Source organism: Camelus ferus, chromosome 18 (genome assembly GCF_009834535.1).
Source record: "Camelus ferus isolate YT-003-E chromosome 18, BCGSAC_Cfer_1.0, whole genome shotgun sequence".
Taxonomy (NCBI): Eukaryota; Metazoa; Chordata; class Mammalia; order Artiodactyla; family Camelidae; genus Camelus; species Camelus ferus.
Window position 1 is genome coordinate 5,556,834 of NC_045713.1, and position 24,508 is coordinate 5,581,341.

Sequence of the window (24,508 nt, forward strand, 5' to 3'; positions counted from 1 at the left end):
TCCTATGGAAAAGTCCCACATGCACACATCTTCTGGCCCAGGGATTCCATTTCCAGGAATTTATCCTCGGCTACATTTGCTCACGTGCAAAATGACACGTGAGCCATGCTGTTGTTTGGTGAAAGCAAATGATGGCACAGACCTGCCCATCGACTAACAGGGGACATCAAAGAGATGATGGGTGGTACATCCACACAACAGAAAACTGGGTAAGTGACAAAGAGAACAAGGATGCTTTGTGTGTACAGATGCGCACGGCACTCCGAGATTAAATAAGTGAAACTCTTAAATGTAACCACTAAGCTACAATTTGTGTATAAAAGAAAAAAAATATATGTCTACTGATGCACTGTAGGCAGAGACTGTTTAGAAGGGTGCACAAGGAATCAAAAACAGTGGATGCCTCAGGGGAGGGAATCTGTGTGGCTGGGAAAAAAGAGACTGACTTTTCACTGAAAACTTCAATATTTTTTGAATTTGGTGTGCATGTAGTGTATTAATAACAACATAGGAAGTGAAAACAGAATGTGACAGAAAGCAGAACCTGTGCTAGGCACCCACACACACACAGAGTGCATCCTTTGGCAGGTGTCACTGCTCCTCTTTGCAGGTGTTGAAATGGAACCAGCTCAGAGATGTTCAGGAAACCACCTAGCATCACTCAGCAAGGGAGTGGTGGTGCTAGGGCTGGGACCCAAGTCTGCAGTCACGCTTCAGGCAATACCCTCTGGCAGAGCCTGCTGCCCAGGGCCAGTTGCCGCTGTGCCAACCCCAGGACTGTGAACTCTATGTCTGGGAAATGGGACAAGTCTCGAAACTCAGCTCTGGACACAGAGTCTGGGAGAAGGATCCTGCCCCAGTGGAGAGGCCAGCGATCAGGGAGTTCTGGGGAGGCCAAGGCTAACCCGGCCCGGGGCCAGCTGTGTGACCTCCAGCAAGTAATTCTCCCTCTGTGAACCTAAGCGCCTCATCCAGGTTCCCATTCCAAGGATGTAAAAGGCTTAGTAAATGAGGTGACAACTGAGAAAGCTCCTCCTCCCAAGAAGGTTCTCAAAAATAATCCAAGTCTTTCAGACTGGCCCCCACACCTCTGGATCCCCAAACGTCTGAGCTGCCCTGCCTCACCTTCTGGGTCTGTGTGACTCTAACACAAACACTCCTGCTGTTTGCTAAATTCATCCGATTGTCCGTCACTTCAACTTACACCTTTGTAGGCCCTCCTACGCGTCAGCCTAGGGTGGCCAGGGCTGCCTCCTCGCACGACCCCTCCCGCGCATCCCCGCACTTGCCAACACCTCTGAGGGCCTTGGTATAGGCACTCGGACCATGCCCGTCGCCCACACCCAGCCGTGGCTCAGGTTACTCGGCGCCTTGCTTCTCCACTAGCCTCGAGGGCAGCCCCCTTGCCCCTCAGCTCTAGCCTGCGCCCCCCGCCCACTCTGCGCAGGCCCCTCCCCACCCCTTCCACAGGCACCCAATGAGCGCCGCTTCCTGGACTTGCCCCGCCCACCAAGGGGAGTCCCAGCCGCCGATTGGCCCGCCCGGGAGCAGTGTCCCCCGCACGTGGGGCGGGGGCGGGGGTGAATGAAGTGGAAGCGATTCCTCCGCCCCCACGCTTACCTACCCAGCCCTGCGCTGCGCGTTCCCCGCGGAGCCCAGTCCAGCGCCGGCCCGTCCACCAGCCGCTGCACTGAACCCTGGTGTCCGGCTCCCCCTGGCCAGGACCCCGCGTCGCGGACCCGCGATGGCCAAGCGCAGCTCGCTGTCCATCCGCATCGTGGAAGGGAAGAACCTGCCAGCCAAGGACATGTGAGCGCGATGGGGGTGGGAACCTCAACTTTCTGAGGAGGGGCCCTGCCCATTATGCCTGACCTTTCTGGGGTCCGCACGACCTGCCCACAAGTAGAGTCACGGCGAGGGTGTGGCAGCAGTGGGAGCAATGGGGACAGTGAGATTTGCTGCGAGCACCAGATAGGGGTTGACAGGGAAGGGCCTGGGACTGGGGAGGAGGCGGGGACTGTAAGGGGCCTTAGTGAACCCGCAGGGAGAGAACGGCAGCTCTAGAGGGGAATGGGCTTTGATAGGACAGGAGCTGGGGGCGGGGGAGGGGAGACATCAAAGGGGAGATGTCTCCGTGCACTGTTGGGGGGGTATGGTTTCAGGGGGGTGGGGTGCCCTCCAGAAAGGAGGGCTCTTCCTCAGTAGTTCTGAAACCCTTAGTAGCTGAGAATGTGCACGTGAAATGCCCTGGGGCCCAGGGGCTGTCCCGGGGCTTCCGTGCTGTGCATTTGGGAAGGGAGGGCAGGGAGGGCAATCATGAAGAGTGAGTGGTCAGGAAGCCAGGGCCGGTGCAGGATGGGATGTCTGGGTATAGCTGCTGTTGTGCCCTCCGCTTTACCTGAGTCATTGCCTTTAATCCTTACAACCACCCAGCAAGGTCATTCTCACCATTCCATTTTACAGATGTGGAAACCGAGGCTCAGAGATGAGAAATGCTGGCTCCAAGTGGCAGAGCAAGGTCCTGAGTCTAGGGCTCCTAACAAACACTGATATCTAGGACTTTCCCTGGTGCCTGGCCAGATTTGAGAAAGTTTCTAGAGACCACTGCCCACCCTTCTCAGTAGGTGCCAGAGCTGAGCTACTAGATCCCATCGCTGACTCCCTCGTATGCAGCTTTAGGCAGCTCCCTGTCCCCGAAGCCTCAGTTTCCCCTGCTGTAAACTGGAGGTCGAAATCCCTCTCGGATAAGAGCTGTGGAAAGTACAAAGCTTGAGGGATGCTGGCTGCCTGGAGGAGGGGGCAGGGGCAGGGAAGCCCAGAGGCAGCCTAGGGTCCAAAGTCTGCTAGACTGCAGCCTCCCCACCCCTGGGGCTCCTCAGCAGGCTTTCAGATGCAGAGAGGTGGCGGACTGGGGAGTAGGGTGCAGGAGAAGGGGGCAAGGGCATCTTCCTCACATGCACAGTGGCCCCTGTGAGTTTCCCAGCATGCTCAGTGCTGTGAGCAGTTCCAGTTCAAGGCCCCCTGGGCCTGACGAGGCCAGGCTCAGCAGTTACCATGGCAATGGGTGAGGGAGGGTGCTGAGTGGGCTGTCTCAAGGTGGGTTTCGCTGTGTGGGAGGAGTTCTGGTGGGAGCTGGGAATGTGGTCTCCGGTGGAAAGTCAGATGAGCTCTGAAAAGGGTCTCAGCCTCCAGTCCCAGCCTCTAAGCAACCCCCATGCTGGCACGGGTATCTAGGTCAGCTTGGCCTCTTCTGGCTGGTGGCAGCTGGGAGGAGCAGCCCCTCCGTCTGTCGCCTCCCTCCCCATCCCCGCAGCGTTGGCCCTGGTGCCTGACTCTAGGCTCTCACAGTGAAACTGTGGACTCTGCCTACCTGGTAGCCATGGTGCCAGGTTCCCTGCCCAGCCCTGCCTCTGCACAGCCAGGGGCCTCAGCCCAGTGCCTCCATCCCCAGGGGGAAGGGCCACCAAGTTCTGTTGGTTCTGCCTACAGAATCTCTTTCCTTGCCCTGCCCTCCTGCCTACTCACCTCCCCGCACCTCCTTTCCTCTGTGTTCCTAATAGTGGCTGATGTATGCAACTCTGACCTGTCAACCCTCTCTTAAATCCAGCTGTGAACCCGCCCTACTCCACCCCTCAATTTGGGCCTTCACAGCCCTGCTTTTGCATGTATTTGGGTCTTGTGCCTTCAAGCACTTCCCTTTAAAAGCACTGGAAAACTCCTATTCATCCTTCAGGACCTCTTTCAAACTTCTCTCCAGGGCTTTCCCTGGTGCCCTTGGGCAGTGTTCCTTGATCCTGTTCTGTGACCTCCAGCACTTTGGGTCAGCTGGAGTTAGGAGGAAGCCCTTGGTAGCAATTGCTTCTTCCTGGGCTGCCTGTGCCTCGTGACTGCACAGGAACCGTGATTCATTCCTCCTGGCATTCTGGGTGCCCTGAGGGACACCTGGTCCATAGTAGGGGAGATTAATAGGTGCTGAGGACCTTTGCATTTAATCTTATTAGTCCTAGAAGGTTTGTAGATGCTCAGTTTGTGGATGGGGAAACAGGCTCAGCACGTGGTAGTCCTTTGGCAAGGCCGCACGCAGGCAGATAGAGAAGTCAGCCCACTCTGCTGCTGACAGACAAAGCATCCCAGCTGGACCCAGGCTGCAAGCTTGCCATGGGGCTCAGTGGGGACTGAGCCTCGAAAATGTCATGCAGAGCATCTGGCTCAGGCGTGGCAGGAGTTTGGAGAGCACAGGAGGCCCTCCCTGAGTGCCGGAGGCAGAGGTGGTGGTGAGCCTGCCCTACTGTGCCTCATCAGCCCCCAGCCTGTCTCCTGAGTGGCATCCCTTCCAGCTGGGGCTTGTTTACTTCTGAGGACGGGGAGCTCACCTTCATCCATGGTGGCCCATATTGACTGAGACAGTTCTGAGGCAGGACCGTCATGATGCAGCGACCACTTGCCTCCCTGCCACTTCTGCTCATGGCTTTTTAGTCCCCTTAAGGGCACAGCACACAGCTGGGCTCCCTCCTACCAACAGCTCCTAGAGCCCCCCTGTTTCTGTCCTGCTCCCTCCCACTCATGGTCTCCCAACCTTGGGTACCTGAGTCAGCCAGACAGGCGGGGAGTCTCATGGTGACTGATGACCCACTGGCTCCCACGCCCAGTGGCCCTGGGGACAGGCCCGGGGCTATTTCAGGATTTGTCCTGATCCTTCCCCTTCCACAGCCTGGAAACTGCCAAGGCCCTAAATATAGAGGCCCTGCAAGGAGCCAGGCTAGGCCAGCCGCGGCAGTGAGTGGCTTGGGGAAGGAGAAGTGGGAGAGGGGACCAACCCAAGGGTCTCATCAGGGCAGAGAACACTGGGCAGGGCACAAGTCCCAGCCCCTGACCAGGGACTGTGGTTGGGCCCAGGTCCTTAAATCCAGCCTCAGCCCACTCTTGACACTGTCCCCTCCCCACTCTAATGCAGCCACCGAGCTCATAACTACCCAGGCACCACCAGGTCTGTCTCTGCCCGCAGGCCTTTGCCCACCCTAGTGACCCTGCCTGCAACAGGAGCCCCAAACCTTCATTTCTTATTAGAGATTCATTCATTGATCTGAGCTGTGGCAGTGCTGAACTTACAAGGAAAAACAAGAGATTCCTTGCCCTGGGGAATCCCCTGGGGAGGCCTCAGGTGAGGAGGCAGGAGGAGGGCAGAGGAGGCATTGTGGGTTGGGGGGCAGCCTACACAGGTCTCAGCCTGTTCTGAACTCTCCCTCCTTCCTCCACGTTCCTTGTTCAAATACACGTGCAGCTCCTGGGCCCTGCCACCCAGCCCAGCTCCTGTGGTGCCCCAGGGCTTGATTCCTTGAGGCCCAGAGTCCCCTGGCTTTGGGGTGGTGGGATGCAAGCTGGGGTGGCCTGAGTGGCTCTCTGGAGGACAGGGCTCTGGAGGACAGTGATGGGGGAAAGGGATACAGGCAGAAGAGCAAGGAGTCCAGGGAGGTGCTAACGTTTACTCATCACCTCCCATGGGCTGGCTCTCTCATCACGTCAGGGACCCGGGGAGCTACCCCGGGAGCTGGCATTATCGGTCCCATCGTAGCAGGGTGGGGACCGCATCTTGGGGGACATTTTCCGTTGTTTGTGTCCAGTGGCTTCCTCTGCCGGAGGATCCCCTTTTGAGAAGGGAAGCTGCGCTTGGAATTCCCCAACCTCCAGCATGCAAACACACTTCCTTTTTATCGACGCCAGGCCTGAAGGGCACTTCTGGAGATGTCCTCACCCCCACATCTTGCCCAGTAGTGGCCCTGGGCCTGGCCAGGACTGCCCTCGGCCCCAGAAATCCTCCAGCAACAGAGACAGGAGAAGCCAAGCAGTCCGGGTTGCCTTCCCCACCCCCCACTCTCCCAGGTGGCTGGGAACTTGAGGTCCACTGTTAGATTCATTCGTTCATTCATTCATTCACTCACTCATGCATCAGACACTCAGGAGATCCCTATCTTGTGCAAGCCCTGTCAACACAGAAGTGGTCCCCGCCCTCGGCGCTCATGGTCAGACGGGGAGGCAGCTGACGGTACCTCACTAGCCGTGCTGGGATGGAGGGCCAGGCAGTGGGGTGGCCTGGGAGATCCCTGCCTCTGAGCTAGGGGAGAGCACTTACGGAGGGGGCTGAGGAGGGATCTTGGAAAGAGTGGGAGGGCGGTCCAGGCAGGAGGAGCAGCAGGAACCAAGGCTCAGAGGAGAGGCTGAGGGCTGACTTGGGTGTTGAGGGTAGAGGTATCCCTAGCTGGTGTGAGGCTTTTATGACTGTAGTTTCTGGCCTCCCTGGGACGGGGCGGGGGTGGGACGGGGTGGGAGCAGGCAGAAAGGAGAAGCGTCCTTAGCTAAGCTGGAGAAGCGGTGAGCAGTGGGGCAGGGGATCCTTGGTGCCCCATCCCAGACCAAGGGTGGAGGCCCATGTTTCGACCTGAGGAGTATTTGGGCCCCAGTCTAGGACCCGGTGCCTCAGCCCTGACTGTCTTTTTCCTGGGGTCACTGGGAGCCCCTGGCAGAGGGAGGAGGGGTGCCCACAGCTGGCCGCCCCGTCAGTCCCTCCCTGCCCCTCCCTCCTCAGCACCGGCAGCAGCGACCCCTACTGCATCGTGAAGGTGGACAACGAGCCCATCATCAGGTACCGCCCCTGCCCGGCCCAGCTGCCAGCCCCTCCTCCCGGCCCATTCCAGCTCACACACCTGTGCGGGGGGGTGGGGGTGTGTGTGTGAAATCTGTGCGGAAATTGCGAGGACTTGGAGCATCTGATCCCCTGGGACCCCATCAGGCCCTGACAACCTGCTAGAAGGTATGAAAGACTAACTAGTCTTGCTAATTACTGACCTTAAGGCCCATCAAGGCATTATCTACTTGGGCTGGGCACTCAGCCAAGGGCCTCTCACCAACTCTGTTCCTCTTTACAACCTTTACAGGCCACAAAAGGGACAGATGACGATGATTAGTAACAACAGCTGTCACTTAGGGAGCACGTCTCTGCCAGGCCCTGTGCTAAACCTTTTCCAGCCCGTTTAATACTTACAGTGAGCTCCGTACACTCATCAAATCCCATTTACAGATGAGGAAACTGAGGCTCAGGGAGACTAAGTAACTTGCTCAGAAGGGCCACTCCTCCTGGGTGTCCCTTTCTCTATGGACTCCACAATCCTGGGCAGGATCTTTGCTGTCTGGGCCCTCTCTCACCCAGGCCTTTCCCTCAGAGTTCTTGGCCAGAGCCTCTCTGCTTTTCTGCCCCCCCTGAGTGCCCACTGCTGACCATGAACCGAGGCTGCCAGACTCACAGTTCTTCCCACCTGCTTTAAGGCCCAAGCCTTTTTCCAGATTCTGTCCTAAGCACGGATACCACAGGGGGAGAGTTGCCAGATGTTTCCAATTGTCTCAATGACAGACAGGGAAACCAGGCCCCAGAGTTCAAGGACCTGTCTGAGAAGTGGTCGGGTGAAGGTGATCCCCTGAGCCTTCATCCGGGTCCTTGTGGATTTTGGCTCCTCACAATCCACATACCCTGCTGAGCCCCATGAGTTGACGGCTCTGCCCTGGGGGGTTGGCCAGAGCTAGGTGCGGCTCTGCCCAGACAAGACCTCTGCGGGTCAGGCCCTGGACCTTGGCTCCCAGGCCCCCCAGGAGGACTGTCCAGCTCCAGAGTCAACTTGGCCATCCCCCTGCCTCCACCCTCAGCGAGTCTGTTCAGCGTCAGGAGCTGAGGGGAGGCTGGGAGGCTGAGTGATCCTGGCTCTGCTGCTGTCCTGCTGTGTGACCTGAGGCCAGCCACTGCCAACTCTGGTCTGTTTCCTCAGATGGAAACTGGCCTGATTGATGCAGCCTGTGCCCCACCCGGGGCAGAGAGGACAGTCAGGAGGAATGATTGGTGGTGGACGGTGGTATCTGGGGCAAGGAGAATCATCACAGAGCAGAGCAGTTGTTCCCGGGAATGGAGGGGGAGGTGAGGAAGGGTGACCTCATAGCATGTAGCCTTCCTTGTTCCAACCTGGGGCCTGCGGGTGGCCCCGGGCAGGTGCTGAGTGTCCCCTCCTGTAGGACAGCCACAGTGTGGAAGACCCTGTGCCCCTTCTGGGGCGAGGAGTACCAGGTGCATCTCCCGCCCACCTTCCATTCTGTGGCCTTCTACGTCATGGACGAGGATGCCCTCAGGTGGGTGGGCCCCCACCCTTTAGCTGGGGCCCGGACCCTGCCATCTGTCCCTCTCTGGCCCATTTCACTGCTGGAACTGCTGGTCACTTTGCATCCTTTTTACAGCCTGGAAGGAGGGGAGCCTGGGAGGGTCTGGAAGGTGCAGAGTTTGGATGTGTGGTGTGTGTGTGTGTGTGTGTTTATTCACTGTGCCCCCACCATGTCATGCATGTGCATGTGCACTGGGCTGCATGTGCCCGGGGATATGAGCTAGGAAATGGACTCCTGGAGGGAAGAGCTTGGCATGTGTGTGGGCACATGGGTCAGTCTGTGTGCAGGAACGTGTCCAAGGCCCAGATTCCAGAATCCAGGTCTACAGAAGGGACAAGGGTCCTATCCCATATGACTGGAGTGTTAGCTTCTCTGCTCTCCACAGGGGCCCCCCTGAACAGGGCGGGTGGGGGTCCTGGGCTCCACACAGAGCCCTGCCCAGCTCCAGCTCCTTCTCTACCCTCCAGCCGGGACGACGTGATCGGGAAGGTCTGCCTCACCAGGGACACCCTGGCCACTCACCCTAAGGGTAAGATCCCCAGGAGGGAGTCCGCTCCTGCTTCTCCCACCCCGGCCCCCACACTGTCTGCCCACCCCCACTCAGAGACCTTTCCTCTGGGCTCCTTCAGGCCCCCATGCTCAGGAAAAGCCATTTCTGCCCACCCCGGAAGGACCTGGGCCCTCTCCATCTCCGGCACCCCGGCCTCTGTGCCCCATTCTACCCCCGGGTGGGGACTGCATACCCCAGGGGTAAAGGGGGCTTCTAGGGATGGGGTCTGAGGCCTCTGCAGCAGAAGAAGGGGCCTCTTTATGCTCTGTTGCTGAGGTATAGGGACCCTTTCTCCCAAGCTGGCTGGCTCTGTAGCCCCTGGGGTCCCCTCAGTGTGAGTCCCAGTGTCCTAAGCCTGAGAGGTCAGCCTTGAGCCAGGCAAGGCTGGCAAGCCCCTTGGATGACTCTGGGGACACTGACACAGTTTGGAAGGGTCAGCCCCACTCCAGCCTCGCTCTGTGACCTGGGGCAGGTGCTGCCTCCTCTAGGCTGAGTCCTCATCTGCCAGAGCAGACCAGGAGCTCTTAGGTGCTGCAGGCTCTGCAGGCCTGGGCCCCTTTGAGTCTCAAGGGGCGTCCCCAGCACACACCTGCTCCTGTCTGTGAGTCTGGGGCAAGCCTGGGGGAGGGCTGGGGACTTCGCTGACTTCCGGAGCCTCTTGGCCTCTGCCAAGCCAGTGGCCTCTCCTGCCCGTGGGCCAACCAGCCCCTCAGGATCCAGTGGCCCCAGTGATGCCATTTCCTTGTCACTTCCCTGTTTGGGCTGAGGCCCCCCCCTCAGCAGCCCTGGATGAGAGCCACTCTCCCCTTGTTTTAAGATGGGAGAACTGATGCAGGGAGGGCGGTCCCAGGATGGGTCAGGGTCAAGGCCACCAAATGCAGCGTGGCACAGTAGTGAGGATACAGGGGTCCCTGGACTTGGACTTGAATCCAGACTCTTTTAACTGCTGTTGTTCAGCTTCTGAACCTCAGTTTCCCCATCCGTCCCTGGAGACAGCAGCCGCTGCCTCAGAGGAGCTTGAGCAGATTCCAAGGGGACTGCGGAGGGGCCCGTGGTGCCTGGCAGGGCTGAGGGTGAAGAGCCAGGCCTCTGGCTGAGCCACAGTCCCTCAGGTTTCAGTGGATGGGCCCGCCTGATGGAGGTCGACCCTGACGAGGAGGTGCAGGGCGAGATCCACCTGCGGCTGGAGGTGGTGCCGGGGACCCGGGCCTGCCGCCTGCGCTGCTCTGTGCTGGAGGCCAGGTGAGCTGTGGGGGCTGCGGAGCTGGGCAGTGGGCCCCACTGTGGATGCGGGGCCTCCGCTCCCCGACTCCCCCTCCTGGCCCTGTGCTTTCTCCCAGGAAAGGGGGCTCTCAGGGGGGATTGGGGAAGCTTCTCTGCCCTGAAGATTGTTTCCCAAACAACCCCACTCGGGAAGGGATGACGTTCTAATGGTGGAACTTCAGGCGTCACAGAGCAGTGGGGGTAACGGGTGAGGGGGACCCTGAACTCTGCCCATACAGCCCCGGTGCCAAGGCTGGGCGTCCCCCTGGTTTAACTTTAATATGAACTTGGCCTGACATGTGAGGGGGAAGTCCTCAGTGGGATGGGGGGAGGTGAAAGGAGTTGCTGAAAATCTCCAGGTGGGAGTGTGGGGTTCTCCCCAGGAGGGACAGTGACTTGGATGGGAAGATGGGCCTGTCACCTGGGACAGGGACCCCCCTCCATCCCGACCAGGGTATTTTTAGCTGCAGGCTCCACTCCCGCCTGGGCCTGAGTGTGAGTCACACACACTCCAGAAGAAGCTTCCTTTCTGGCTCCAGCCCACCTCCACCGGGGCCTTGGCTGCCTCTGGGGCGGGAGTCCGGGGCGGCCCCCAGCCTCCACCTGCCACCCGTGGAGGGACACGCTGCCAGCCAGCCACCTGTGCAGGAGTGTCCCCCTGGCAAGCTGGCTGGCCTCTCTGGGAGGAAGCTCTCCCTCCTGAGAACGAGGCCCGTGGCTTTATTTTCTGTCCCAGGGCTGGATATAGAAGAGGCCCAGCCAGACAGAAAAGAGCTGGACTTGGGCAGAGTCAAGGTCATGCTCCCTAGGCTCTGTCATCCTCACACGCCATCCAGTCCCTTCTCACCCATTTCCTCCTTCCTCAGCGTCACCTGGCACCAGGCTCTCTGTGACCCAAGCATACACAGGCTCACACACGCACTCACACTGCCCAGGCTGTCGGGGACACAACAGCTGGGCCAGCCTGGGCGGGTGAGGGCAGCGGTCGGTCAGATGTCTCTTTGGGTGTGAGAGGACTCGTGCCCCACTCTCCTCAGCTCAGACCCCCATAAGGAGCTGCCTTTGTGGCAGAGGCCGAGAGAACATTTTCTCCTCGTCTCTCTGGGCAGAGTGTCAGCGCCAAGCTCAGGAATTCTATTAGGCAGTTCTGAGGAGGAAAGAAAAGCAGGCGTGAGAGGCTTAAGATGTAAAAGATGGCAAAGAGCAGAAAATCACATTTACAGGGAATGAAGAGGGGTGGGCTTCGTGGTTCTTCCACAAAGGGTTCTAAGCCTGGGACGCATGAGCAGGCTTGGGCTTTGTAAAGGCCCATCTGTGGAGAGAGGGTAGCGTGACGGGCCGGGCTGCTCTCCAAGCCACCCCCCCCAAGTAGGGGGAGGTTGTGGGGACAGGCCTGCTAGAAGCCCATTATTTCACTTAAAGGGATTATCTTCTCCATTTTACTGATGAGGACACTGAGGCTCAGAGGGGTGGCCCTTGCCCTCGGCACAGAGGGCGGTGGCGGGCGGGGCACCCCTGGCCCGGGCTGTCTCACAACTGCATTTGCCTCGCCTCACCCATCCGCCAGAGGAGGCACTGCAGCTGGTCTGCAGCTGCGGAGTCAGGAGCTTTTGAGGATCCTTAGCCTGGTGTGGGGGCCACATGGGGGCCTGCCGGATACATGCAGTGGGAATCAGGGTCCAGAAAAGGGTGAGGCACTCTTGTCACCCAGCTTGGCAGCACCAGGAGGTGCTCAGGCCTTTCCAGCCTGGTGTGGTTACCCCACAGCAGTGGGGTGATAGCTGGGGGAGGCTTGGTGACAAGTGGATGCTCTGCTCCCGCCCAGGGACCTAGCCCCCAAGGACCGGAATGGTGCCTCTGACCCCTTTGTCCGCGTGCGCTACAATGGCCGGATGCAGGAGACCTCGGTGAGGAGGCCGGTGGGCTGGGAGGGGGCAGGGGTTTCTTTCACCATCACCTGGGTGGTCAGGTGGGGACTGCATTCTTACAGAGGAGGCTCAGAAAAGTGGGGTGACCTCTCCGAGGGTGCACAGTGGGTCCCAGCCCTTTTGGTGCCAATTCCTGTGGCCTCAGCCACCTGTCACTCCTGGCTGGGCTGGGCCAAGACAGCTCTCCTGGGGTTAATCTGCAAAGTCCACACTGCTTTTCTCACCTCTGGGAAACAGCCAGGGTGGTGGGCTCAGCCCTGGCGGGGAGAGCATTGAGACCTGGGTCCTCAGTGCAACCTGCTACCTTTCTGCTGTGTGGCCTTGAACAAGTGCCTTACTAGCTCTGGGCCTCAGATGCCTCACTTGAGAAGTGAGTAGGGATTTGGACAGGAAGTTCTTACGTCTGCTATTTTGGGGCCTTTGCCTGGACCAAGGAGAGGAAGCTGCATCAGGGCCCCTGGGGGGCACCCAAGGGAGGTGTTTTGGTGGCTCTACCCCATGGAGTCAGCCCTACCCCCATTCACCCCTTTCTGGGCAGATCGTGAAAAAGTCATGCTACCCACGCTGGAACGAGACGTTTGAATTTGAGCTGGAGGAGGGGGCAGCGGAGGCGCTGTGCGTGGAGGCCTGGGACTGGGATCTTGTCAGCCGCAACGACTTCCTGGGCAAAGTGAGCACCTGCCCCTTCAGGCTACACCTGCTGGCCTCCATTCCAGCCGTCCTGTCCCGCTAGCTGCCCTGCAGAGGGGCACCCAGGAGACCTGGGACTTCCCAGAGTCAGCTACTGGTGCCCAGGGACCCTCAGAAGGCACCTCCCTTCTCAAAAGAAGAGTCACTGGCAAGGAAGAGATGTAAGGATCCCAGCCCCAGGGTGCCCCCCCACCCCTCTGCCCTGCCCCCAGGTGGTGTTCAACGTCCAGAGACTGTGGGCGGCCCAGCAGGAGGAGGGCTGGTTCCGGTTGCAGCCCGACCAGTCCAAGAGGCGGCGGGAAGAGTGAGTACCTGGGGCTGGGCTGGCAGGCCAGCGGGGGTCTCTGCGCCCCCGGGAGGCTGAAAGTTGACTCCCCAGGCAGGCAGGGGTGCTGATTAGGGGTGGGTGATGCAGCCCTAGGCTTCTTTTAACCCTTGCCCACCAGGCCAGCATCCTTCTCCATCTGGTAGAATCCCGCCTCTTCCGCCTTCTCATGGTCCTGGACTCAGCCCTGTCCTTGGAGCTCCAGGGCAGAACAGGTCTCTGTTTTCTACCTTCTGGTAGATTCTAGAACCAGCCTTCAGACCCTTTCCCTTTGAGGGTTTCTCTGCAGACCTCAGACCAGAGTTTAAGCCCCCAGAGCTCCGAGTCAGTGTCCCTGAGCCATAGCTCTGACTCATCCCCAGATTTTCCAGGAACAGGGTTACCAGATAAAATGCAGGATGCTTGGTAACACTGAGTTTCAGGTCAACCCTGGGTAATTTTTTAATATATGTCCATGCAACATTTGAGACAAACATGTTAAAAATACTCAGCTTAACTGGGTGTCTTGTATTTTTAGTTTGGTAAATCTGGCAGCCCTGTCAAGGGAGCCCTCCGGCCACCTTGTCCACTACTTAACCTGAAAGTGGAGGATCGGCCAGGACCCCACCTCAGATGGGGGCTCTGGCTCTCTGTAGAAGGCCCCAGACGCCCCCCCATCCCCACCCTCAACAGGGCAGGGTCAGGGCGCACGGCTGTGTCCAGCTCCAGGCATCTCCATGAACCAGCCATGGGTGGCCTTGATAGCCGCTACTGCAGGTGAGGCCGTGGGTCACTCAGTGAGCTGAGCTGTGCTGCGGGGCGGGAGCCTTGGAGACTGGTACGCGTTGGTCAGCGCCCTCCCCAGGAGGGGTCAGCACGGAGGAGCTTGGAAGTTAGGTCCAATGTAGGAAGTGGCTTCTGGTGTTAGAACCTCCGATTCCCCTGGCAGGATGTTAGGAGGCTTGGGAATTTGCTTCCAGTGTAAAAATACACACGCAGGAGCTGCTCTCTGGGAGTTGACAGAATCAAGGCTCAGGAGCCCACCATGTCCACATGGGTGAATGCTGGAGCCCCGGGGTCTAGAAGTGGCGTGGAGCCAGGCCTTGAAGACAGATGGAGTTCCCTGCCTGTGGAGGCGGGAAGGACCTTTCGAACAGAACAGCTTGGGCAGTGCAGGGAACCAAGGTGGAGGGCACGAGCAGAGAGACTGAGAGGCGGACCCCAAGCTGGGGAGACGGAGGCAGTGTGGGAGGGGGCGTGGCCCCAGTGGCCTCAGTCCCTGGTGGAGAGGTCACAGGCCACCCATTCTAGGGGCAACCTGGGCTCCTTGCAACTGGAGGTGCGGCTGCGGGATGAGACGGTGCTGCCCTCCGGCTGCTACCAGCCCCTTGTGCAGCTACTGTGCCGAGAGGTGAAGCTGGGCACCCAGGTGAGGGTCCTCCCCACCCCCTGGGGAAGGTGGGAGGGCCCAGGGACAGTAGACAGGGTCACCCTGTCCTCAGCCCGCTCTGAAGAGCAAAGCTCTTGAGTTGTCAGGTCGGTAAGGAACCAGCCAGTGTCTAGGGCCCCTCCATCCCTTGGGAAAGTCCCCCCCTCCCCCATGGTGGACCTTCTGCAGTCCTCAGAGTGAAGGGTTTGGGTTCCCCTGTGCATCCTGCAGCCCTGCCTCTCCTTGCTGCCTCCTGCAGGGCCCAGGGCAGCTGATCCCACTCATCGAGGAGACCACAAGCACCGAGTGCCGCCAGGACGTGGCCACCACCCTGCTCAAGCTCTTCCTAGGGCAGGGACTGGCCAAAGACTTTCTGGACCTGCTCTTTCAGCTGGAGCTGGGTCGCACCAGTGAGGCCTGGGAGGGAGTGGCCTGTCTGAGGGTGTGTTGGGTAGGGGAGCCAGGAGCCAAGGACTCCAGGGATGCTGGGAGGGGAAAAATCCGGAAGTCCTCCTGTAGGAGGTTGATGGGTCCGATTAGAAGGGAGAAGGGTCAGATTAGGAGGCAAAGAGAAGAAAAGGCAGAGGTGGAGCTCTGGGTTGGGAGGTGGTGAGGAGGCTCTTTCCTGGGAGGCCAGTGTAGAGCCCCCAGCCCCAAGGTCCTCTGTTCTCCTCCCCCAAGCCTTGTCCCTCTCCCAACCCCCTACCCACTGGAACCTCTGCTTGTAGATGAGGCCAACACCCTGTTCCGGAGCAATTCTCTGGCCTCCAAGTCCATGGAGTCTTTTCTGAAGGTGATGTTGCATGATATATTGTCTTTGTTTTATAGATGAGGAGACTGAGGTTCAGAGAGGCCAAGAGACAGAGTGGCAACTTAAACCTGAATCTTCTGTCTCCTGTCCAGGGCCCTTTTAAACCTAAGAATTTCATTCAGTCAATTATTTATTCTTTTATTCACGTAGCGGCAGTTTATTGAGCCGCCCTCTCCTTGTCCCTGGCTCTATTCCGAGTGGATACAGCAGTCAGGTGGTGCAAGGGGTGGCTGGGAGGCCAGCTGCGGTGAGGTGGCCAGCAGCTGGAGGTGCGAGAGGGACCAATGCTGCTCGCGGTGGCCCCCAGGTGGCTGGGATGCGGTATCTTCATGGCGTCCTGGGCCCCATCATTGACAAGGTGTTTGAGGAGAAGAAGTACGTGGAGCTGGACCCCAGCAAAGTGGAGGTCAAGGATGTAGGGTGAGGCCACTGGTGATCCCTGAAGGCGTGGTGGGTGGGGGAGGTTAGGCTCTTTCCGCAAGTCTGTGATTATGGCTCTTTTAACCTGGGGATACCTTTCGTCTGCTCTGCCCACTTGTGCTTTGTCTCTGTGTCCTTGCCTCGGCTGACGCCTGTGTCTCCGGGAGCCGTGTCGTGGATGCAAGCGCTGACCTCGACCTTTCTGCGGGTTCTTTCCCGCCCCACTCAGGTGCTCCGGGCTGCACCGCCCTCAGACCGAGGCTGAGGTGCTGGAGCAGAGCGCACAGACGCTGCGTTCCCACCTGGGGGCGCTGCTGAGCGCGCTCACTCGGTCGGTTCGCGCATGCCCCGCCGTGGTCCGCGCCACCTTCCGCCAGCTCTTCCGGCGCGTGCGTGAGCGCTTCCCCAGCGCCCAGGACGAGGTGCGCCCTCTGCTGGTGGGGCTGGGCGGAGGGGAGAAAGTGATGGGGAAAGAGGGAGCTGTGGGGCCCCAGGGCATGGTGGGAGGGGGCGATGGACGGTTAGAAGCCGAGGGCCAGAAGAGAGGCAAGGTCATGGGGGGAGGGAAACAGGGTTCAACGCCCAAGGTGGGGGCGGGGGGCTGTGAGAGCCCAGGCCCCAGGGAGTCTGGCCCCCAACTCTCCCACACCCTTCCAGAACTTGCCCTTCATCGCCGTCACCAGCTTCCTGTGCCTGCGCTTCATCTCTCCTGCCATCATGGCGCCCAAGCTCTTCCACCTACGGGAGCGGCACGCGGACGCCCGCACCAGCCGCACCCTGCTCCTGCTGGCCAAGGTCCGGGACTGTGGACGCCGGCGGGAGATGCCCCGCTGGGTGCTGAACAAGGGTCCCTACCTGGACTGCGTTGTGTTCCCCACCGGCTCCAGGAAAGCCTCGTGGCTGGCCACGGGTACTCTCACGTGGCACTGCACTTCGATTTACAAAGCTTTCTTGGGCCAGGGTACCCAGTGGAGCAGAATCTGATATTGAATCTGTAGTGGAAAGTCAATAGGTGGGCCAAAGTAGTCTCAATTATAAGTCCCCAAAAGGCCTCAAAGTGATCCATTCACTCCTGATCCCCAGTGTGCTGCCCCTGCCTCCATTTCTACAGGGGTAGTAGCACAGACTAGGAGGGGGTTTGGGGTGGGTGGGCTGCATTGGTCAGGCCTCTGACCCAGCAGAACCTGGCTCTTCCTGCTGTCACACCCCCAGGCGGTCCAGAACGTGGGCAACATGGACACGCCGGCTTCCAGGGCCAAGGAGGCGTGGATGGAACCACTGCAACCCACAGTGCGCCAGGGCGTGGCCCAGCTAAAGGACTTCATCACCAAACTGGTGGACATCCAGGAGAAAGAGGGTGAGTGCTTTCCGGTGCGGCCCTGCCCCCAGCTACCCCATCCCATGGCCCCGCCCACCTGAGTGCCTCTGCAGCTTCGCCATAGCCTGCTGTTGACTTTGCTCCGCCCCTGGCCCCGCCCTCGCCCCAGGCTCACTTGTCCCCCTCCCTCCCTGGCCGGCAGAGCTGGACCTGCAGCGGACCCTGAGCTTGCAGGCACCACTGGTGAAGGAGGGGCCGCTTTTCATCCACAGGATCAAGGGCAAAGGCCCCCTCATGTCCTCCTCCTTCAAGAAGCTCTACTTCTCCCTCACCACGGAGGCCCTCAGCTTTGCCAAGACACCTAGCTCCAAGGTGGGTAAGGAAGGAGGAGGGCAGGTCTGGTTCCGAGGGGTTTTAACACCCTAGAGGCACCTGTCCATTTCTTGGAGCCCATCCCAGAGTCCACCAGGGTCAGAGAGGAAAGCCAGGCAGGTGCACGCTTCTGGTGTCAGCCACAAGGTCACTTAAGACCAATGAGAAAGAAGCCCCACTGCCTGGCATACCCTGGGGTGGGCAGTGGCCGCAGTGTCCAGCCCTGGCGTCTTGGTCAGGTGATAGGTGAGGTGGGGTTCTGAGGGGTGCTTCTAGGAGATCAAGGAAGCAGAGAGGGGCTGAGAGGAGTCCTGGGTTACAGCCCTGTATACCTAGGGGAAGTGGGTCAACCTCTCTGAGCCTTGGTGGCTTGGCCTGTAAATTGGGGATAATGGTCCCTACTTACCGGGTTGTTGAGAATTAGATGAGATGATCTGTCTAAAGAGTCCAGAGCTAGGGCCTGGCGCAGAGCACATCTCAACCAATGTTTTGTGAAGACACTATGTCCCCTGGGCTGGCCTCTTATAAGCACTTTCCTCCCCAAAAGGGCTGAGCACATACTTCCTGGATAGACCTGTTGGCCCCTAGCTGGGCCAACCTGACCTCCAGTCCCCAGGGATGCTCAACCAGCCCTGTGCAGCTTGAGGTGGGGGCAGAGCGGGTGAAGGGGCTCCCAGAGGTAACCCTTCAGCCCAGGCCTCCCACTGTGCATTTTCTTTCACTTCAAGCAACTGCCCAGCCCTTAGGTCACCTCGGCAAAGCCTGGCTACCTGGGCCCTCCCTCACGCTGCTCTGGGCCCCTTTCCATTCCTTGGCATTGAGCTCTGCCCTCCTGTGGGCACATCCGTGTATCCCCCTGTGCACCGCTCATCTCCTTTCTGCCTCCTCTCCAGCCGACACACCCCTGCACAGGCAGCACTTCCTCTGCGATGTCCTGTCTGTCCTTTGGGAAGCCCACCGGGAGGAGGCTCAGTCATGTGTCCCCAGGGTCCCTCTCCAGGTTTCCCCAGTCCTCCTAAAAGGTGGTACTGTCTCCTCTGCTTACCTATAAGGCCAGCAGGGGTGGTGGGTGTTATCCTGAGGGCCAGAGGGCCCAGTCATTCCGATGGTGAGAGGCCCTGGTGAGTTCTGACGGGAGAGGGTTCAAGAGACAGGGGGAACAGGGGCCGGGCGCTGGCGACATAGATTCAGCTGTAACACATTTTGGAGCCAGAGTTTCTCTCTGTTGCATTGTATCTTGTCAAATTCGATGATAGCAGGGGTGGGGCAGGGGCGGGGAGTTGGGGTATGACGTTGAGAGTCTGGAACATCACACTGAGTTGGGAAATTAGCTGCAGAGGCACAGGGCCTGGTCCACGCCAGGTGGTGCTTTCCAGCCCCAGGGAATACTGTATTTCCAGACACTATACCAGAGCTCAGACCTCCCAGGACTGCTCAGAGCCCCCGAGGGGTCAGGCACTTGGCCACCCTCTGTCTGCGCTCTGTCCTGCCTGAGGTCACTCAGAGCAGGCTCCTGGGAGCATAGGCACTCTGGATCTCCCCCACAACCCCTGATGCTGCCAAAGGAGAGACTGAGGCCCAGAGACAGGAAGTGGAGCAATCCTGGCTGTGCCCTGAACCTCCCTTCCCCTCTCCGCCCCAGAAAAGCACCCTCATCAAGCTGGCCAACATCCGGGCAGCAGAAAAGGTGGAGGAGAAGAGCTTCAGCAGCTCGCATGTCATGCAGGTCATCTACACAGACGATGTGGGCCGGCCCCAGACCGCCTACCTGCAGTGCAAGGTGTGGGCCGTGTGGAGGTGGCCCCTGGGAACGGGGGAGCTGTGGGAAGGCACCAGGGCAGGCTGGGTTGAGGATTCAGCGAGTCTCCCACCCCCTTGTTGGCCACATCCAGGACAGCAGGGGTGTGGGATCTGATGTGAGCACAGCATATGTGTCTCCTGGGGTCTGGGTGCCTGGGAGGCCATGCCCAGGTCTGTGGGTGGCCCTGCCTAGGCACGCACGCATAGGCCTGGGTGGAGCCAGTGTCTGGACAGGTGTGTCCCTGTGGTTTGTACATGGTTGTTGGAAACTGTATTTCCAAGTGTCTGACTTGGTGTCTGTGTGTTTCTGTGTGTATCCATATATAACAAGCATGCATTTATGCAAGTGTGTGGCTCTGGCACATGCTCTCATGTCCCTTCCCATCTGTTCATGTATTAACCCAGTCACTCATTCATTCGTTCATCTAAAAAGTATTTATTGAGCACCTGGTGGGTTCCAGGCAGCAGCAGACAAAGAGTCCTTGTCCTCATGGAGCCTCCATCCCAGGGAAGAAGATGGACCCATAAATAAATATGTAAAATATCAAATGGGAGCCAGCGAAGACTGAGAGAGAAGGGACAGAGTGGGGTGCAGCAGGGAGGGGTGCTCTGGGAGGGTCTCTGGTAGGTGACATTTGAGCAGGGACACAGGGAGGGAGCATCTGGGGGATGATATATGGAGCAGGTAGAAAGGCTGAAGTTGGAGGGGGCTTGCTGTGTTCCCACGGGTGACTGTCCTGGGCAGAGGGGTAGGAGGTCACAGACCCATCCCATGGGCCCCACCTCTAGGGACTCCTTGTTGGGTCAGAGTCTAGAGCCACAGGAAAGAAATGGTGACAGCAGAGTCACCACATATAGTTGGCAGGTTGTGGCAGGTGTGGGGGCCAGTGGCTGCTAAAATCCAGCCCATGCTCTGCTCAGCAAGTCATGTGCCCAGGTGTGGGCTGCATTCATCTGGAGGAAGTGCAGCCTTTCCTACTGCGCCTGAAGCTACCAAGCGGGCTAGCAGGGAGGGCTTCCCGGTGGGGGTGACCTCCAATCAGCGCCCTGCCCGCCATGTACCCTGCAGTGTGTGAACGAGCTGAACCAGTGGCTGTCTGCATTGCGGAAGGTGAGCATCAACAACACCGGCCTGCTGCGCTCCTACCACCCTGGTGTCTTCCGAGGGGACAAGTGGAGCTGCTGCCACCAGAGGGACAAGACAGGTGGGATGGAGGCCTGGGCCCCATAGCACTGCCTCTGCCCCAACAGGCCGCAGGCCCCTGGCTCAGACATGGGGCCCTGGAGCCCCACCTTGCTGGCCAGGCCTGGGAACCACCTGTGCACCTGTGGGAATGAACCTGAGCCTGGCCGGGCCCCGCAGGTGCTCTGGGCAGAAAGGGTTCCATGGCCCTGTTGTGTGTGGGCACGTGGGAGCCTCAGAGGCCCTCAGGGAGGCCTGAAAACGAGTTAGAATATCCTATGTGATTTAGTTCAGTACTTCTCAAAGTCCTTTGACGGGGAACCCCTTTCCGGCCCAGTGGATGAGCTTCTTGTACAACCAGTGTTCTGAGGGACACGCTTTAGGCGCTCCTTCCCAGGAGCGCGGAAGAGGCCCCGAGTTGGCACACGCTCACGCTGGCAGACCGGTACTGGAGCTGTGAGCTGGGGGGACCCTGGGCCTTTGGCACTAGAGGGATGGCAGAGGGGACCTTCTACTAGAACGTCTAGCGATAATGGAGATGGCGTGTGTCTATCCAGGACTGCGCATGTGCTGTCCATGAACACGTGGCTGTTGAGCACTTGTGATGTGGCTGGTGCAGCCGAGAAACTGAGCTTTACGTTTATTTTAATTTCAATATAAATGGCCTCGTGTGGCTAGTGGCTACTCTCTCAGACAGCACAGTTCTAGAATGTTCAAGATCCTCCGTTATCCCCACCTGCTTTACAAAGCTCTTGCTCCCTCATCAAGGAGACTAACCCTTGGCACCCCCAGGCCTCCAGGCCAGGCCTCGACCCCCGGGGCCTGCACAGTAGAGGCCCTCGGAGGCTGTCCCGCCTACTCTAGCCCAGCCCTGGACTTGAGTTTGAGCAGTGGCACCTAGTGAGAAGGGTGTCCCTGGCTGGTTGGCTTGACCAGCAGCCTCTGGCTGTAACCTTGTGGTAATAACCCTCACCACTAGTGAAGTGGGGCTAATCTGGAGAGATGAGGGGCTGCCCCTCCCGGAAGTGGGGGTACCATGGGCAGGCCGTGGGCCAGACTCTCTCTCTAGGCTGTGTTCCAGGAAGTTGGATGTGAGCTCTCACAGTGCCTGCCCACAGCTCTGCCCTCTCTCTGCCCCCAGATCTGGGCTGCGACAAGACCCGGTCCCGGGTGACCCTGCAGGAGTGGAATGACCCTCTCGACCACGATCTGGAGGCCCAGCTGATCTACCGGCACCTGCTGGGCGTGGAGGCCACACTGCGGTGAGGAGGCCCGTGCATGGGCAACGCGTCTCACACAGGAGCGCCTGGGTGACCCTGGCAGAGCCAGAGCTGGGATTCGGGCTCAGGGCTCCTCTGCGGTGGCTAGTCTCTTCCCTCCTACTCAGGGCCTGCGCCTTTCTGCCTCTGGCAGCCGCACCTGGGGACACCTGGATCTCTGCAGCACGAGGCTGGTTCACATCAGGATGAAAGTCCTGAGGGCTGAGGAAGCCCAGGGTCCGGCCGTGGCTGCTTCCTGCCGCAGGCTGACCCAGGCCCCTCAGCTGCTCAGCCTTCCCGTGGTGCCCTGGGAGCACCAGGATTGCCCTCAGCCAGCTCCCTCAAGTCAGTGGTTCTCAGCCCTGGCTCCAGCTTAGAAAACACAGGATGCTTTTAAAAAAACACTTTAAAAAACAGGATGCCTGGGCCCTACCCCACTGACTCAGAATCTCTGGGGTGGGGTTCAGCGTGGGGATATTTTAAAGCAGCTTATCAGATGAAGACCACCCACTCCCCTGTGAGTGGCAGTCACCAGAGGCCCCAGGGTCACTCTGTAGGCACCTCCTTTCTGATGGTGTGGCCCTGTCACTGGCTCCCTCTCCATCCCTACTCTGGCCCCCTGTTTAGAGACTGTCCTCCAGAGGACAAAGTCACCACCCTGTCTGCTCCGTTCCTGAGGCCCACGCTTCCAGAGACTTCACCCATCAGGACCCTTACTTGCTTGGCCACACCCTAGAACTTGCCCTTCCTTGTCTCCTCCTTCTCATTTTCCAGGCTCCATTTTAATTTCACTTTCCATATAAACTCATGTAATTTCCACAACCACTGAAACACGTGAGTGGTCTCATCATCTCCCATTTAAGCCAGGAAGCGGCAGAGCCAAGATTCAAGCGACGCCACCTCAGGTTCAGGTGGGACCATTGCCCGTGGTCCTAACCAGCACGGCCTGCCCTGAGAGCCTGCCCACCTCCAGAGCCGCTGGGCCAGGCCCCCTGGCATTCCAGCCCCACAGCCCAGCGCCACCAGACCGTCTGCTCCACTGAGACCTCCAGCCACCGACCCAACCTCCTGTCCCCAGCCGCTTGCTGTATTTCCTGTGGCTGCTGTGACAAGTTCCATACATTTGGTGGCTTAGACAACACAGATTTATTCTTTTACAGTAAATGCTGAATAAGCAGATGAGCAGAGGGGTCAGGGACCAGATCAAACCCATGGGGCCTTGACAGCATCTGAGGAGGAGGAGCCTGTTAGACCTTAGCAGAGGGACACATCTCTCCCCAAATAGATCAGGGAGACAAAGGGCTGAGCCAGTAGAATTCCTAAATAAGGAACTACAAGTGCGGGGTCCGCATGGCTGCCCACCCTCCCTCCGTGGACAGAGGACTGTACCTGAGGGGCCCAGGGACCTTTGGTGAACCCCGGTTAGAAACCGTGCTTGAAATGTCTCTCTCCTATTCCCACAAGAGCGACGCTCATTCCTTGGCCAGTTAACACTAAGGGATTTTCAGGCCCCAGGTGACTCTCTTTCCAAGGGCCCTTTGAAGCTGGAGTGACACGGTTCAAGCTTGGTTTCCAGAGTGCCTTCTGTTGACCTAGCTTTGTGTGTGTGTATGGGGATGCAGGTTGGGGGGCAGGGACCAGAGGAGGAGGCTGGAAGAGGAGAAGCAGGTGACCAGGGGCTGAGACCTGGGCCCATGTTTCTTCCCATAGATTGAGAGAGTCAGCCCCCTGCCCCCAGGAGCCCCCCAGCTCAGGAGGCCCACCCTGGGTCACCCAGCCTTCTGGGCAAGGACACCAGGAGCCCTCACACCCCATCCTCCCCAACAGGGAGAAGCACCAACAGCTGCGTGCAGGCCCAAAGACAGGCGCTGTGCCAACAGGCCCTGGAGAAGGTAGGTCCCCCCCTCTCCCCAGCCCCTTCAGGGATGCCGTGGGTGAGGCTCCCCTTCCAGGGGCCCTCGGGACAGGCTCTGTCTGCTCTGCCTTCATCCTACGTCTGCCTCCAGCCCTTGGGGACCCACTGGCCCAGCTGCTCCAGGTGCTGCAGGACCTCCGGGAGGCCCACAGAGCCAGCCTGGCCGGCTCCCCGCGCTCGGAGCCCAGCCGCCTCCTGGAGCTGCAGACGTGAGGCTGCCCCACATTCCCTCACCAAGCCCTTGCCAGGTGCTGGGAGACCCCTGAGCACTCCCAGCTTTTCACCTCAGTCCCTCTCGTTGGGGTGCAGGGCCTGGGTCTCTCCTGGGCTGGGGGAGCTGGGAGAGCCAGGGGCCTAGGGGCCCAGAAGTCTGGAGCTGATGTGGCCTCGGCCCGCTGCTGCCCATCTACCATCTCTAGGGGACTTAGGGAGCTCCAGCTCCTCCGTGAGGCCCGGCTGTTCCCCGCCATCCCCGCAGCCATTGCCGTCAGTAACCCAGACTCCCCAGGGACCCTCCTCTCCTGCCCAGGGCAGACCTAGCCAGAAACCCCCCTTAGTGTGGTTCACACCCAGACAGACTGATGCTCCTTGGACCCAGAGAGGCAGAAGGGAACAGAGGGCCCAGGAGAGCAGGCCTTGACCTCGGCACCCCTGTTGCTCCTGGCCACCATCCTGCCTGCTGCCCTCGCGGCCTTGGCTACGCCCCCGGGAGAGTGTCATGGTGCTCTGTTGCCAACAATAAACCTGCTATGACCGCGGAGGCTCTGGGGTCTCGTGATGGGGGTCTGTCGGCTGCCTAAGAGTAGGGGGTAGCCAAGGACTGGGGCCGCTGGCATAGCCTCTGTGCAACCCTATTGCCCATTCTCTGCCTACCCCCACCCCGGGGGCCCCATTCCTCCCCTACATGCTGTCCCCACCACACCCCTGGGTCCCACTGGTCCATCCCCCACAGGCTTCAGAGACTGACGTGTCTCACTAGCTGGCTCCTCCTTGCAGCCCCCAAACAGACCCTTCCTCCAAGAGTCCTGAAGACTGCACAGTGGGGGCAGTTGAGAACCACAAACCAT

General features: G+C 59.4%; 1 protein-coding gene across 7 annotated transcripts; it reads left to right on the forward strand.

Annotated features, from left to right (window-relative positions):
• The first annotated feature begins 1,563 nt into the window (after nucleotides 1-1,563).
• On the forward strand, nucleotides 1,564-24,201 carry RASA4B (RAS p21 protein activator 4B). Of its 7 annotated transcripts, none has more exons than XM_032459603.1 (22): nucleotides 1,564-1,809; nucleotides 6,584-6,640; nucleotides 7,815-7,960; nucleotides 8,056-8,169; nucleotides 8,667-8,728; nucleotides 9,862-9,991; nucleotides 11,838-11,919; nucleotides 12,479-12,610; nucleotides 12,843-12,934; nucleotides 14,246-14,363; nucleotides 14,623-14,773; nucleotides 15,092-15,156; nucleotides 15,482-15,594; nucleotides 15,824-16,016; nucleotides 16,252-16,504; nucleotides 16,807-16,951; nucleotides 17,185-17,284; nucleotides 18,927-19,064; nucleotides 20,154-20,289; nucleotides 21,409-21,529; nucleotides 23,354-23,418; nucleotides 23,533-24,201. In XM_032459603.1, exons 1-22 carry the CDS (start codon nucleotides 1,585-1,587, stop codon nucleotides 23,652-23,654), a joined length of 2,760 nt encoding a protein of 919 aa, XP_032315494.1. In that variant the 5' UTR covers nucleotides 1,564-1,584; the 3' UTR covers nucleotides 23,655-24,201. The 7 variants fall into 7 exon arrangements, with proteins under 7 accessions (XP_032315494.1, XP_032315495.1, XP_032315500.1 ...); XM_032459604.1 differs by having other exon boundaries at nucleotides 16,252-16,389; nucleotides 17,115-17,284; XM_032459605.1 differs by lacking the exon at nucleotides 7,815-7,960 and having other exon boundaries at nucleotides 1,610-1,809.
• The last annotated feature ends 307 nt before the right edge of the window (nucleotides 24,202-24,508 follow it).

What these genes read in the sequence shown, in the direction of transcription:
- RASA4B (XM_032459603.1), top strand. Translation starts at nt 1,585, where the DNA reads ATGAAGTGGAAGCGATTCCTCCGCCCCCACGCTTACCTACCCAGCCCT. An exon ending in AACCTGCCAGCCAAGGACAT is followed by an intron (nt 1,810 to 6,583) that starts GTGAGCGCGATG and finishes CTCCCTCCTCAG; the next exon opens with CACCGGCAGCAGCGACCCCT. An exon ending in GTGGAGGTCAAGGATGTAGG is followed by an intron (nt 15,595 to 15,823) that starts GTGAGGCCACTG and finishes CGCCCCACTCAG; the next exon opens with GTGCTCCGGGCTGCACCGCC.